The 16,606-nt window shown below is 36.8% G+C and overlaps 1 protein-coding gene across 3 annotated transcripts in view; it reads left to right on the forward strand.

Moving 5' to 3' along the window:
- Pdss2 (decaprenyl diphosphate synthase subunit 2) overlaps positions 1-16,606 on the forward strand; it is a 257,588-nt gene that overhangs the window by 100,662 nt on the left and 140,320 nt on the right. For all 3 annotated transcript variants that reach the window (XM_074077454.1, XM_074077461.1, XM_020170092.2), the window contains exon 2: positions 8,454-8,588. In XM_074077454.1, the coding sequence (XP_073933555.1) occupies positions 8,454-8,588 (135 nt within the window). The remainder of the gene's footprint in view (positions 1-8,453; positions 8,589-16,606) is intronic.

The raw sequence follows: 16,606 nt of genomic DNA on the forward strand, positions 1-16,606 counted from the left end.
CTGTTATCATTTTTATTACTTAGTACATTACATACCAAGCTAGAGGTTTATAAAAAGTACCATAAAAGCCCATGAGTGAGGAAACTAATAGCCTTAGTTTCTTTTTTCTCTGATTTTTAGAGACAGGGACTTGCTATGTAGACCAGACTGGCCCTGAACTCATGCTCTTCCTTCTTCATCCATCTGAGCACTACAATTACTGGTGTAGAGCACCATACCTGGTTTCTTTTCCCTTCTTATCTCTACCCTTCCCATCTATTTTCTTCCCACCTTTCTCCTGTCTTCCCTTCTTTTCTCTTCTCTTTCTCCTTAAAAACTCATCCATCAATTCCTACTGGTTCAGCCATTACCCACTATGAAGCTATTTCCCAAATCTATACCCACAGCATTTCCAGCTGCCTCCTGGGCATCTCCATCTGGAAGTCCTTCTTGTATTCAGTGTTAGCATGTCCAAAACTGAACTCATTAATTCCCCATTGGCTCGTCTTCTTTCCATTCCCTTCTAACTGCAGCATTATCACCTCTAGCAAAAGGTTAGAATCTTAAATTCTGCCCTTACCATTCCTGTGTTTCATCTTCCCTTCCCAACGTCTCCCTCATCCAGTCAGTGGGCCAGAATAGTCTGTTCCAGCTTCATGCTGCTACCATCATTCAACTTTTCTTCTCCATCCCTGTTGCCACTACCATAATTTAGGCCCTCATTATCTCCCATCTGGGCTACTGGACGAGGCTTCTCCTAACTAATCTTCTCTCCTTCCCTCTGCACTCAGCATACTGCTGCCAGAGTAACAGTATTAGGCCTAGAGGAACAGTTCAGTCTTTAATCACATCACTCTTGTTGACGAACCATCATCCATGCCTCCAGATTGCTTGCAGAACAAAGTCTGGGTTCTAAACCTGAGTTCTGAGGCCCTCATCCTTTAGGCTGTTTGTTTTTCTGGGCTTGCCCAAATGGGTACCCCACAGCTCCTGAACCTGCTCTCCATTCTCCCACCTTTCTTGTCACTGTTTATCCTGTTTCTTTCTCCTGAAATATCCTTTTCATCCCCCATTCCAATAATGCCATCCTGTCCATTATCTACTCAAAGAGAGCCATTTCTGTGACCATCTTTCAGGCTCTAGCAGGAAGCACTTTTCTTTATTCCTCTGTGTACTGGTACATGTTTGTTTGCCTACTCACTCTGTTATCTGTTCCTTGTATTACTCAATATATATTCAACTGTATAATGAACAGCTTTAAGCTGTTTTCTTCCTTTGTGTATCTTTCCTTCTTGGTACATTTGTGTTGAACTGAAACTTAAGAGGATATATAAAAGAGTGCCATAGTGGTGATTTGAGATACCTACAGGATTGAGTTAAGGAAGAGAAATTAGTTAGTAGTTAGTAGTGGAAAGATAAGAATGATGCAAGAGAAATTCAGTCAGCCATTTAAAGCATAATGTGATAAAGGTATAGAGCTTGCTTTTCCAAAGTTTCAACTTCTCAGTCTTTATGTCCACAAAATTGTCTAGCTGTTAGTGTTATTAGTGTTTACTGTGCATCTGTTGTAGATCTAGAGCAGAATTTTGGAGGAAGAAAAGTTTTTCACCTCAAAATTTAGCATGCAGACTTTTTAGAATCATATGATTTAAAATTAGTGATATACCCACATTAGCTAATTTATTTGGACTATGTAGTATGTAACATCTATCTGGATTAAATCAAAATGTTATTTTAGGTTTGGCATATCTCTAGATATTCACCAAGCTAGCCTCCTGTTTCTCAAGAAATGCTGCAAAAATCTCCTATCTGGGTTCTTCCTTTCTTCCTCACCACCCTCAAATAATTTTTCCACAATAACAGGATTTTTTTTGTGGGGGGGGGGGATGATTCGGTTTTTTTAAAAATTTGATTATGCTTAGTAAAATACTATAATGCCTTCCCCTTGATTGCTCTTTGGATAAAGAGCAAACCTCTTGCTGGCATGTTCAACCTATGTGGTCTAATTCCTGTGTGCCTCCAGCCTCATTTCCTACAGGATCCTCAGCCTAGCATATGCCCATTATTGTGCTGTGAATATATTCCCCTTACCTGTTCTCTTCCCACAGCCTCTTTTACATCTGTTCTTTTGGATATCAGCCCACTCATCACTTATTCATGGAAGCCTTTGGCTTCTGATGCACTTAGTTCCTGTATTATAAACTCATGGTATTATCTCCTTTTTTCCTTTGTAGCATTTATTACCATTGTAGTTTTATATTCATTTGTGATTCTTTCATTATTATTTGTCTCTTCTACTAGCTCTAAGCGCCACACAAGTGGTAGAGTACCTGCCTGGCCAATGTGAGGCCCTGAGTTCAAATCCCAGTTCCACCAAAATAAACAAACAAAAATTCATCTGGGCCTAGCCCAGTGCCTAATGTATGGAAGGTGTTCAGTTTATATCAGGTAAATGAATGAATGAATAAAGGGTAACGTGTTTGTTTACATCAACTAAACAAAACAATTCTATAAAACTTTAGTGATAATGATTACAAGATACTAAATATTGCTTCTGTCTCTCTGTTTATTCATTCATTCATTTATTTATTTTGCAATACTGGGGCTTCAATTCAGAGCCTTGAGGTTAGTAGGCAGGTGCTCTTTCACTTGAGCTACACCTCCAACCCTAAATATTACTTTTATTTATGCCACTGATGACAATAAGAGACTTTCCCTTTTTGTATATATTATGACAGTTGTGGAGTATTAGATAACTAAATGTTGTAAAGTTAAATAACAGAGATTCGTAGAATAAGGAAAAATCGCAGATGTCAGATAGTGTAGGCTTCTGTTGAATGGGTCAGAAGCTGTGCAGCTTCTTAAACATCTGAAGCAACAAGGGACTCAGCATCACCAGAGGCTGCTCCGACTTTTCATCTCTTCGTGTAGAGCCAAAATTAGCCTATTGTAGTTTCTCTCCATTAGTGTCAATCTCTGAAGTAGTACGTCCTAAGTCTCTCTGCTGTTCTCATGGAAGCCTTTCAATGAGTGCTTCTCTAGCATTATTTCTCCCAATTCCTCCCTTCACAGACTACATTCCTGTCATATTGGTTCTGGAAACAACTGTGTTCTCTCTCCTTCGTACCTTCACACATCATTCTCTTGTCTAGAACTCTTTTCCTTTCATACACCCCAGCCCTAACTCCCCCCAGCTACTATTTCCTCATTCTTTATGTCTCATGGAGGTCTCTTTGTCTCCTCAATGGGTTATGTTAGCTGCCACTTCTCTGTGCTCCCACAGACCTTCATGCAGCTCATGCCACATTTTCTTGTGACTTTTTAATCACTACTGTTACCTACAAGAAGGGAAGCTACTCATCATCGAGTCCTCCACTCTTTGTTTAGCACCATACCTGACATGTAATGATCATTCACTAAATTTGAGAATACCAACTTTACCAATCTCCAGGTAGCATCCATGCATATGGCAGTACAGGTTGAACATAGTATACAAAATTAATATACAGAAATCAGTAGCCTTCCTTTATATCAACAATGAACAGACTGAGAAAGAAATCGGGAACAGTCGCATTTATATCCTCAAAAGTACTTAGAATAAATCTAACAAAGGACACCAAAGACCCTTTTAATGAAAACTATAAACCACTGAAGAGAGAAATCAAAGAAGATATCATAAGATAGAAAGATCCCCCATGCTCATGGATTGGTAGAATCAACATTGTGAAAATGGCCATGCTACCAAAAGCAGTCTACTTGTACAGTGTAGTCCCTATCAAAATTCCAATGACATTCTTCACAAAGATAGATCAAGGTCAATCTTAAAATACATATGGGAATGTACAGGAAAGCAATGCAAGTCAACTTCCTGTATAGCTATCCTTATCTCAACTAGCAAAAACCCTTGGTCCTTCCTATTATTGCTTATACTCTCTCTTCAACAAAATTAGAGATAAGGGCAAAATAGTTTCTGCCTGGTAGTGAGGGGGTAGTGGGGGAGAGGGAGGGAGCAGGGGGAAAAGGGGAGAAATGACCCAAACTTTGTATGCACATATGAATAAAAGAAATAAAATAATAATATAATAATAATAAATATATATGGGAACACTAAAGACCTCCAATAGCCAAAGCAATTCTGAGCAAAAAGTCCAATGCTGAAGGTATCACAATATCCAACTTCAAACTATACTTCAGAGCCATAACAATAAAAACAGCATGGTATTGCCACAAAAACAGACATAAAGACCAATGGATGAGAATAGAAGATCCAGGCATAAACCCACTCAGCTATAGCTAACTGATCTTCTACAAAGGAGCCCAAAGCATATGATGGAGATAAGACAGCCTCTTCAACAAATGTTGCTGGAAAAACTGGATATCCACATGTAGAGGATTGAAACTAGATCCCTGTCTCTCACCTGTACCAAAATCAACTCAAAGTGAATCAAAGACCTTAATACAAGGCCTGAAACTTTGAAACAACTACAGGAAATAGCAGGAAATACACTGGAACTGATAGGCATAGGGAATGACTTCCTAAGTAGAACTCAAAAGGCTAAGAGAAATCTAAGAGAAAAGAATGAACATCTAAGAGAAAGAATGAACAAATGGGACTGCATTAAACTAAAATCTTCTGCATAGCAAAAGAAACAGTCACTAGATATGAGAGACAGCCCACAGAATGGGAGAAACTCTTTGCCAGTTATTCATCTGATAAGGGACTAATATCCAGAATTTACAGGGAATTCAAGAAACTCAACCCCCAAATAATCAACACCCCAGTGAAGAAATGGGCACTCAAAGGAAGAGGTGTAAATAGCTAGTAAATACATGAAGTGTTCAGCTTTCCTGGCTATAAAAGAGATGCAAGTCAAAACTACACTAAGATTTCATCTCACCCCAGTAAGAATGGTTGTATTCAAGGGCAATAACAACAAATGCTGGCAAGGATGTGGGGAAACAGGAACCCTTACACACTGTTGGTGGTAATGCAAATTAATATAGCCGTTATGGAAAGCAGTGTGGAGATTCCTCAGAAACCTAAAGATAGAAATATTAGGTCTGTCTTCACCAGTGATATCACTCCTGGGCATATACCCCAAAATGTGTTATATATGCAGTTTTACACAGCCATAAGAAATAATGACATGTGGTTTGAAGGTAAATGTATACAATTGAAGGACATCACGTAAAGTGAAATAAGCCAGGCTCAGAAAGACAAACTCACGTACAAACTCATGTAGAACATGTTTGTAATAGTGGAACTACTGTATGGAACTTGGGAAAAGAGGGACAGGAAAAGAGAATGATAGAGCATCAACAATATTGTAAAACAACATCTGTGAAGGTAGAGGATATAAGAATATGTATTGAAAGCTGTTGAAAATGGGGGGTGGGAGGTAAAGGGTTAAGGGAGAGCAATGGAAAGGGTTGAGCAGACCAAAGTAAAGTACACAGCAGGGATACATTGAGAAACCCCTTTGAACATTGACTTAGATATTAATAACGAAAGCAGGACTGTAAAGTAGGTACAGTCTGTGTTGAGGGGAGTAGTTGTAGAAGGGGGGAGGATGAATGTTTAAAGGTGAGGGAATATGGTTGATGCACTTTATATACTTATATAAAATAGAAGAAAGAAACTTCTTGCAACTGCTTTAAATGGGGCAGGGAGGAGGTTGAGGGGGAGAGACAGCGGGAGTGATCTAACCAATTTACAACATAAACTTATTTGGAATTGTCACTGTGAACCACCCTGTACAATGAATATATCCTAATTTTAAAAATAACAAAATGTAGGAGTTGAAAAAATGGATTACAAAAATGGAATACATAGAATAGAGGTTACGGATCACTTGGTCTCCTTTCTTGTGCGTCCACGGTGTTACACACTTTGTCCATGTTGTCTCCTCCATACAATAACCATGGAAAGTAAACATTACTACTCATTTTATTAAGAAAAGATGACAGCCTCTAAGTCATACCAGTGGTGAGTGACAAAAGAATTTTTCAGACGTAAGCCTATCTGGTTCTAAAGCCGACTGTTCTCATCTGACTTAGCAAATACTTTTGTCCATGAGATCAAGCAGGTGGAGACTGCATAATGGTTAATACCGTAGGTAGACCGTAGGTAGACCACGGAACTTATTTGCCTGGTTCAAAACCTGGCTTTGTCAAGACTCTGCCACCTACTTTCTATATCTTTCTGTGTGCCACATTCTCATCGTCTGTAAAATCAGGATAATTAAGGTACTTTCCTTTTCAAGTTGTGAATCACTTTAGTTAACATATAGTAAAACATGTAGAATTGCTCCTGACGTACAGAAAGCAATACATAAATTACTATGTAAGTATTTACTGCTGCTATCATTATTAATCGCTTGCAAAAGGTCGAATCTCTGCGAAGTTCAAGGAAAATATTGTCATACTGTTGCCGGAGCCCTTTCATCAGTGTGACAAGCTCAGACTTCTCTCCAGGTTTGCGTATTAGAATTTGTACTGTGTGGTCACCTCTTTAATTCCTGACCAGCTCCTTCCCAACACACACAGACTCACCTTCCTCTCCTCCTTTTCTAGAATTGAAGACCAATTCAGACCTTCTCTTTAATATTACTGTAAAGGAATAAAGATTCACTGTAGCTAATACATAAAAGAGGATTCAGTAGCCTCCATTAAAATATGCAGTTCACAGCCAAAAATTTAGTAAAAGCTCCTGTTTTATATTTTCTTGTTCCAAACTAGAGTACTTCCCAGCCTCCCTGAAATTCAGGTTCATAAGATTTAAGCTGATTATTAGATGATAACGAAGAGTGGGACTCTTCTGATGATTTTTTTTCTGTTATTATGTAACTTTAATTATCTTAACTTCATTTTCCTAGGAAGTTAGAACTTCTTTTTAAAAATCTCTCTGGCTTACTGAAGATCACCTGCTTGGTTAAGGGGAAAGATAAGCAGTGAAAGAGTTATAGCTGTTACTTTACAGAGAACCTGAGAATTTGTCTTATTTATAATGAAACTAATGAAGGGTGAGAAGAGATCCTGTCACAAATTTTTGCTTAGAGGCTCAAAGGGCAAACATTCTTAAGTAATAGATTAACTCATTATTTTTGGCTATGTTAAATTAAATTAATTCTTTCCTCAAAATTCACCAAGTCTTAAAAATTTAATGAACTATTATCATACTAATTTTAATATTGCTTTTTAAAATCACATTCAGGAACTATTCTTATATATTCATGTATTCTGTTCATGTGTCCTATACATGAATATAATCTAATCTGTTTGATTAGTGCTAACAAGAGCATTGTTCTAAATATTAATTTGTTATAATATTTTACCCATTGTTTTCTCTTTTAAAATGATGCCATTTATCCCTTGTATGACAACTGTTTGTAATACTTTAAAAAAAGAAAACGTGTCCTGGAAAGTATTCCTAGCATTAGTTTTAACAGAAGTCAGAAAGTTCAGTCATCATAACAAAAGAAATACTGCGTTCAAGTTAAAGCTATATTGTTGCCTAGAATGGCAGTGTTTTCCATGAGTAATAGAAAAGGACAAGATTTTTGCTGATGGCATTTATTTCCATTTGTTTAAATGCATTTTAAGCTCATTTGGATTTGAGTTATCCTTTCATTCTCTGCGCTTCTTCTCTACCTATGAAGACAAATCATTTTTTCTATCACTGACCCTTACCATCATCAAGAGCAAATAGGATCACTTCATCTAAGCCATACATTTTCTGTGTCAGTTGCTATCTGTTTCCACAAGTCATTTAAAACTGTGGCATTCTTTTGTTATCAGAGAAAATGATTAAGATTGCAAAGTAGAGGCTGAGCGCATAGCTCAGTGGTAGAGTACTTGTCTAGCCTGCACAAAACCCCAGGTTTCTCCCCTAGCACCATTAAAGAAAAAAGAAAAAAAAAAGATTGTGGAATAAGATTCAGATGTAGGAAGACATAGAAAGAGGAGGGAGCCAGATCATCAAGCCTCAGAATTTTGAGAGTTGTCACTTAAAAAAAAAACCACCATAGGGGTTATAATAGGGACTGTTGGTGGGGGTGAATCCAGTAGGGGAGGGAAAAGGAAAGGATGTTAGAAGTAAATATAATCAAAGTACATTTTGTATGTATAAGTACATTTTGTATATATAGCATAATGAAACCCATTAAAAACTGTTTAAAAGGGGGAGTGAAGAGAGGAGTTAGGAAAGAGTAATGGGGTGAATGTGATCAAAGTACTTTTATGCATGTATGGAAATATCACAATGAGCATCTTTGTACAATTAATTGACACTAATTTAAAAAAAAAAATAGCCATGAGTTTCTCTAGTTGTCTCCCGAATGTGTTGCTTTCCCATATAACTTTTTCCTCCCTCAGCCCTTTTTCTTTTCAGTAAGTCACATTGTAGCAGTTTTGTAGCTTGACAGACTGGTCCTGTATGCATTTGTTAATCCTCTTCTTTCTTTACTTGTTGGCAGGGGGCTTGTACATGACAGCCGGCATAATCTCCAGTTAAGGGGCTTGGTGGTGCTGCTTATTTCTAAAGCAGCTGGGCCCAGCAGCGTCAACGATTCCTGTCAGAACTATGACATGGTCAGTGGTATCTACTCATGGTAAGAAGAAATCAGCCTTTCAATATTTCCCTCTACATTGTGTTTTCTTTTACTGAACAGTGATCAGTAGAAGCCATTCTGTGAGTCAAAGACAGATGAATATATATTGTAGACTTTAAAAAATGGATTTTTGCTGTTCCTAATAAGTCTTGACAGTCTTGGCCAGCTCCATGCATACCTCTGCTAAATTTCCTCACACATTTATATCAAATACATCTATTTCTATCTTGGGTATTTAAAATGTTCTATTCATTATTCCCTCTCCCCCCATTATGGTATCATTGTGTCTCTGTAGAGACCTCTGAGTCACTTAGTTCAGAAGTTATGATTTTTAACCTGTTCAAAATGGTATCTAGTTGTATAAAGATTGATGCTACTATCATTTTAGGAGGAATAGTCTACCAGTGCTATATCTTTTACTTGATTTTGCTGATTTTTATGGTAAAGAGGTTTTTACTGGTTACTGGAATAAGAAAATTTTACATCTTACACATTTAGATTTAAAAAAATCACAATTTTTGCTTTAAAATGAACTTAAAGTTTTCAGTTTTATTTTTTAAAAGTCATAGCATATCTTTTTAGTAGCAGCTTAATTTTATTTATTCCTAGCAGTATGCTTGGCACTGGATTAACGTATCTTATATAGAAATGACAATCTGCAGGTGGACTTTGGCATGTGAAATTAAAACCACCCGAAAGATGGGCGTCCGTGTCTCACGCCTGTAATCCTAGCTACTCAAGAGCAAAGATCAGGAGGATCAGGGTTCAGAGCCAGACCAGGCAAGTAGTTTGTGAGACCCTATCTCAAGAAAACCCATTACAAAAAAAGGGCTGGTAGAGTGGCTCAACATGTAGGCCCTGAGTTCAAACCCTAGTACCAAAAAAACAAAACAAACAAACAAACAAAATCCCTAAAAACAAGGAAATTTTCCTCACAAAAAGAAACATTTCTAGAAACCTTGACTTATGGCTAATCAAACTTGTTAATGTACTTGAAACATCAATCTGCATCTTTGATCTTTTATTCTGAGCAGTCTTATCTATAAACATGTTTATTTATTTAGAGATGCCTGTTGCTTATCAGCTATGAAATTAGTGATTCTTCCTCACTAACAAGCAAGCAAAGAAGTATCACTTTGTAGAACTTTCACCATTCATACATACAAGTATCTTCATTAGACCAGCTATCTTGGCATAATTTTCAGTTCTTAATCACTCTGAAATAATTTATATTTGGTTTATGCTTACTCATCATTTTTATGACAGTTATCCTATTCAATCTGTAGGTAAAAGTTGTACTTCTTTTACTCTTGAGAAAACAGATTAAAAAACCTTGAGACTTTTTCAGCTAGCAAATGGGAAAGTTCAGGCTCTAACCATGGATCTCTTCTCGTCTGCAAATCATATGTGTTTTTTCTATCTTTCTAGTCTCTTTCAAAGAATTGATTTCACTTGTAGATTAATCTAGCTATGAAGATAGTATGCCAAAAAAGATCAGAAAGAAACTTGGAAAATCCTTCATATATGTATACCTTTCCTCCAAACTTATTTGTTTTAGAGGTCAAAACTTTATCTTATAAATTTTGTAGAAAACTCTTGGCTAGGTTCAGTCTAGACTCTTAGAGAAAGTATGTAAAGATCTAGAATGAATACAATTAACCCATTTGCCCCTGAAAAGCAAATGAGCCTTTTGTCACCTTATAGCCCATGTATCTCTGTTTCATGTTAGGAATTCCATTAATTTTCAGCCTGCTGACTTTGACCCTGTCTTATTTGTTAATTATCTGTTTGTACATCTGTAACTACACATAAGTAATGAACACTAAATATATTTTATTGTCTCTAATGACCATTGGAAAGTACTACTGTACACATAATAGGTATTCAATTTATTTGCCATATAAGTGAATCTTTCTCATTTTACAGAAGAGATAACCATTACTGAAGTTAAGACTTGTCTAAAGTCTTCTTGGTAGGAAGTGGTAGAGTTCATACTGAAATCCTATTTTTGTTTTGAAGTATGTAGCCATTCTACCATTCAGGGGCTACTATCAATATGTACAGGATGTACCATGATGGTACCTCATATTTCTAATTTCTTATCTAGCTTCTAAGAAACAATTTCTTTGCTTCTAATCCTTCCCACAGTGCATTTGGTAAGTAGTCATCTTAATCTGAGTAGAAGAACATTGCCAAAGAGGAGAAATACATTATGAACATAGAAACTTTCCAAATATCATAAATGACTTTTATACCCAAGTACATAGAAACTACAGTTACATTTAGGGAATAATCCTGGCATGTAGTTCTAGGCTATTTTCTGTAGTCAAACTTGGTATAATAAGTCATGGGTGTTTCACACACTTGTTACTGTAATAAGATAATTTGGTATAGTACTTTGAAAAAACTAATTTATTTCTCTACTTCTGAAGTTATTTGCTTGGATCTTGTTCCCTTATTTATTCAAGTATAACTTTTGCTGGAGGCGTATATCTATAATGCTACAGTGAATTATTTAACATTTGAGGAAAGTACTAATTTGGGAGCTTTTTAATTTACCTACAAACTGCTAAGATTTACATTGTTGGTGTTTTTGTCTCATAAACTTGACTTTGATGTCAGTTAATGGGACCTGAGTAAATTACCTAAGGAACCAAAAGTGAGCTAGGTGACCTCTTTTGTTTGGCCTGAGGATATAAATGCTGCTACAAATGTCTCTAAGTGAATGTATCACATAATGGCCAAGACAGGCAGAATTTAGGCTAAAATGTAATAACTACATTTTGAAACACAGGAAAGAGTACTACATTTATTAAAATGCACTATAATTATCTACCATAGCCTTTTGCCAACAAGACTGTAGGCTATTCCATCAACCCTAACTTGATTGTAAAGCCAGTCAAAAAGTATTATTTAAATTTATCAGTATCCTTAACTATAAATGAGAAAACATTTACAGTTTCCCACTCTATTGATGATTGAACATTTTCTTTTATGTACAAAAGATCAGTCATTACCAAGTATAATATATAATATTAAAAGTTTAAGAGAAAAGGGAGATACTTGAGGTAGTGAGCAGGGAAATGATCAAAATTTGTTATATGCATATATGAAAATATCATAATGAAATCTATTTTATACAGTTTATATATGGTAATAAAATATTTAAAATGCAAAAAGAATAGACTTTTCTAATGTAACATGATTAGTAAAGTTTAAAGAAATTCAGGCAATTTTGCTTTTTTGCTGGGTCTGGGATTTGAAGTCAGGACTTTGTGCTTTGCAAAGAAGTGCTCTACCACTCTATTTTACTCTGGTTATTTTGGAGAAGATGGGATCTTACAAGCTATTTGCCCTGCCTGGCCTCACCATGATCCTCCCCATCTCAGCCTGCTAGTTACCGCTAAGTAATTAGGATTGTAGGCATGAGCCACCAGTATCTGGCCCAGGTGAAAAAAAAAGTTTTTTTTTTTTTTTTTTTTGGTGGCACTGAAGTTTGAATTCTGGGCCTCATACTTGGTAGGCAGGTGTGCTCTTACCACTTGAGCCACTCTTCCAGACTCTCAGGTGAAATTTTTAATTTGTGGTTCAAATGCGTCATTCCCTGACATTTCCCTACACATTACCTGGGATAGAAAAGACTGAAACAAATATACCAAACATGTTTTCTTTTTTTCCCCTGTACCTGGCTAGGCTGTGTTTACCAGATTCCCCTCCAGTTGGCAGGTCACATGGCAGATCCGTCCAACAGAGTATAAACAGAAGTGATACTTACTATTTCCTGACCATAAAAATCTTGTATTTATGGGCTGGTGGAATAGCTCAAGTGGTAGAGTGCCTGCCTAGTAAGATTGAGGCCTTGAGTTCAAACCCAGTACCACCAAAAAAAAGTCTTGTACTTGTAATACCCCCTGAGCAGATGATCTTGGCCCATTCAAGACAAAAGGTGCCTATATCCCTAAATCACTCTGGGAAGAGAGCCATCTGCCTAGCAGGATCATCCACACTGAATTGATGTATGATCATGAAAATCTATTTATTAAGTCACTTCAATTTTAGTGTTAATCTTTTAACAGTAGCAAGTAGTAGTAATTTATCTTTGCTATTTCTATTAATGCTATCACCATTCTGTCACCTAGTTACTGAGGTGAATTTGGCATTTACACACTTTTACTTTCCATGCCTAAATAAGCCACCAACTCACAAGTTTCTGCAGGTCTCTTCTTTCAATCCATATCCACTATTCTATTTCATACCTTTGTTACTTCATATCTAGATATTAGCAATAGCTGTCTTTCTGGTCTCCTTGCTTCTAGGTGTTCCTCCTTCTAATTTTACCTCTGAGGTCTTGCTGAATTGAATACCCTGAAGTCCTGCTTTGATCTCTCATTAAGCAAATATTTATTAAGTTCTTACTATATGTCAGGCACCATGCCTGTTGCAGAAGATATAAGCTGAATAGTATATAGTATTTACCCTCAGTGACCTTAGCATAAAGCCAGAGAGTCTACAAGTTTATAAGCAACTGTGATATCTGTTATAGAAGCTGTGAACAGAGTATAGATAAGAGTTCTGTGGAAGAAGTAAAGATATTGAAAGAAGGAAATGAGAAAAAATTTTAAAGGAACCATTTGGGCCTCGTAAAATAAGTCATTTATAATGATCTTTGAAGGGAACTAGGAGTTCATCAATCTGAGGAAATCAGATGAGTGAGAGGGCACAGTAAAGTGTGGTTGTATCCTAGACAGAGGAAGCAAGGAACTGGTTGATCAAAGACAAGAGGCATGGAAATACCTGCAGGGTTCAGAACAATGTGGTCTTTGTAATAGGCACTCAGGACTTCCAGGGTAAGGGGGTGGACTAGAAGCTTCCTGTGTATGACACTGTGAATGAGAAGATTCAGGGTAATGAAAGACAGACTACATTCCAAAAAGAGAAAGAAAGGAAGAAATTGGGAACCATAAAAGAGGTGATGATAAAACAGGTGAAAAGCCATGGAGAAACAGAAAGGTGGTACAGAGAAAAGTAGGAATCAAACACAGCTCCAACCCCATTCCCTGGCAGGGAGGGGAAGCTAAAGCCACAACTCTAAAATAAGCCAGGCATCCCTAGCCATAGAGTAAGTGCACAGTTCTCAAAAACCTTAAATCTAGTGCAGGGATCTAGTGTGACATTGACTCCTTTGTATGGAGAGGAAAACCCTGTATCGCAGAAAGCTATAGGGAGGCACCATCGTGAGAGGAGGTATGTTGTCTGAGACAGAGCTACTCTGGAGACATGTAGACAGTGAACAATCACAGCTCAGGGTGCCTGGGAACACCTTACCACAGGGTCTGGGTGGGAGACGGTCAGGAGAGGTAGTCATGGAAAGGAGTAGGCTCTAAAGTGGATCTGCTGAAAAGTTTAAGGAATGGGGAGCTAGGACAGTGAAGAACATGATGGTTGGTGGCCCCTTCTCTAGCAAGGAGCTAGTGGATTGCTCAGCCTTTTGGAGCTCCAGTTCCCTGAGCACCTGAGCAGATATTTGGCTGTTAGGTATACTACTAGCCCAGTAGTGAGAAACTGACTCCCAAACCTGACACTACCTAGTTCTTCCTGAGCATACTTCAACTGAAAGAATACAGATGACTAAAACCTCCAACCAAAGACTTGAACTCAGATACACAAATCCCAATACAGAGACATAAGAAGTATGAAAAAGCAAGGCAACATGACTCTTACAAAAGTCACCAATTCCACAGTAATGGACTCTAATGATAGTGGATGAAATCCAAAAGAATTCAAAAGAGCCAAGTGCCAGTGGCTCATGCCTGTAATCCTAGCTACTTGGGAGGCTGAGATCAAGAGGATAGTGGTTTGTGGCCAGCCCAGGCAAATAGTTTGTGAGCTCCATCTCCAAAATAACCACAGCAAAATGGACTGGAGGTATGGCTCATACAGTAGAGTAACTGCTTTGCAAGTGTGAAGCCCTGAGTTCAAATGCCAGTCCCATAAAAAAGATCTTTGCATATCTTAATAAATAAAAAAAAAATAAAATGAAGTCATTTTAATTTAATCTGGTATAATAAGAGTCCCTTTAAGAAGGAAAGTTTGAACACAGGCACCCATGCATAAGAAGAATGCCCTGTGAACTGAAGATGGTCATCTATAAAGGAGCAGATTCTTCTTTCACAGCCCTAGCAAACTCAAAGAGTAGGAAATAGAGATGAAATGAGGAGGAAATGAAAAGTTGAAGTCAGATTGTGAAGGACTGAGGAATTAAGGCTATATCTTGGAGAAACAAGGAGGCAGCATAGACTTAGAATCTGGAAATAGATGGCTCCGCTACTAGCTATATCAGTATGTACTTCAGAGAATAGTTTAAAAAAATAAAGTGAAGGGGGCTGAGATGAAGTGATTCAAGTGGTTGCACATCTGCCAAGCAAGTGTGAGGCCCTAAGTTCAAACCCAAGTCCTGCCAAAAAAGTTTTTATAAATGATAATAAATAAAATGAGGAGGATTGGGAGTATAGCTCAATGGTGGAGCACTTGCCAAGCATTCCTGAAGCCTGGACAAAAGACATGAATACATAGTTAGCTTAGAAATCCTATTCTGCTGTGACAATGAGAGCCCTGAAGTCTCAGGGCTGAATTGAACTTTTACCTTTTGACCTCTAGGATTATGTATTCTAAGCATAAATTACAGATTTTTTTTTTTTCTCTTTTTGAGACAGGATCTCAATACGTAGCCCAGGCTGGCCTAGAACTCTTAGTCCTTCTCCCTAGCCTCCGTTAGCTATAATCACAGGCATAATCCACCATGCCCGGCTAATTATACTTTTTTTTTTTTCCTAATGAAGAAACAAAAAGCAGCAATGAAGCTGAATGATACCTTTAGATAGATTAGCTTTCTTAAGTTTACCATCCATATTTAAATAGTCACCATTAATATGTTGGCAGCTGTGCTAAGTCTTCACTCAACTCAGTGCATTTAGTTCAATTGATTGAAGTTTCATTAGTAGTATTTATATTAAGGTAATTGTTGGGCTCAAGAACTTATCGCAAAAAGCATTATAAATGTAAGACAACTCTAGAAAACATCTTTAAATTATCAATCTTGACATTGTTTTCTCCTCTAAGTGAAAATGGGTCAGGCTTGGTGTTAGAGGCAACAGTAGTAGAATATTCAGAGGCATATGTGAAAAAATCTTCAGAAGAGAGGTAGAGGATGTAAAAAACTGTGAAAAAAGTTTCTATAAACCTTTCAATTTAGGCAATTGGACTTGTCTCCACTGTAAATATTGTAGTTCATGATTTATCATTTTAATGTGGTACTAATTAGCACCAATGATTTCTAATTATAGTAACAAGAGCCTGTGACTATCAGTCCTCACCCTCACTCCACACATTAGAATTCATCTAGCACTTAAAAATCCCAAGCAAAACTAACAAACTGTATTTCTCCTGAGATTTTTCAAATTGAAACATCTTAAGAAAGAGGCTTAAATAGGAACAAATTGATCAGATTGTTTATTTTGGGTTCAATTATATAAACATGAAATTAGTCAATATTAAAATACATAGCATTTTAAAGAGTTGTTTTATTAAGGTAGCATGTAAATGTTTAGAAAAGAGTCTGGAAGGAAGCCCATCTACCTGGTAATAACAATGGTTGGGAACAAGTATAAGGAAATAATCAAAAGGGACTTTATTTGTAATATTTCAGTTTTTAAATAATCTATTCATATTGTTATGTATAATTAAAATTAATTTAAAAAGTAAAAGAAAGTTGTATCACTGTAAAGCAATAAAAACTATCTGAGAAATATGTTTTTTTATACTGTAAGAACCTTAAAAATGAGGAGTGTTTATTGACAGTGATTTTAAGTGATTATGCTGAATAACTAAACTTAGTGAAGGCTTTGTAAATTCAAGATATCTCAGCTACTTTTCAGAGCAATCTCAAGAGAGCATGTGCAGTTTGTTTACATATTCCTATTGATTCTAACCCACTTATAACGATAAAAATAAATTCCACA

Source organism: Castor canadensis, chromosome 1 (assembly GCF_047511655.1).
Source record: "Castor canadensis chromosome 1, mCasCan1.hap1v2, whole genome shotgun sequence".
Taxonomy (NCBI): Eukaryota; Metazoa; Chordata; class Mammalia; order Rodentia; family Castoridae; genus Castor; species Castor canadensis.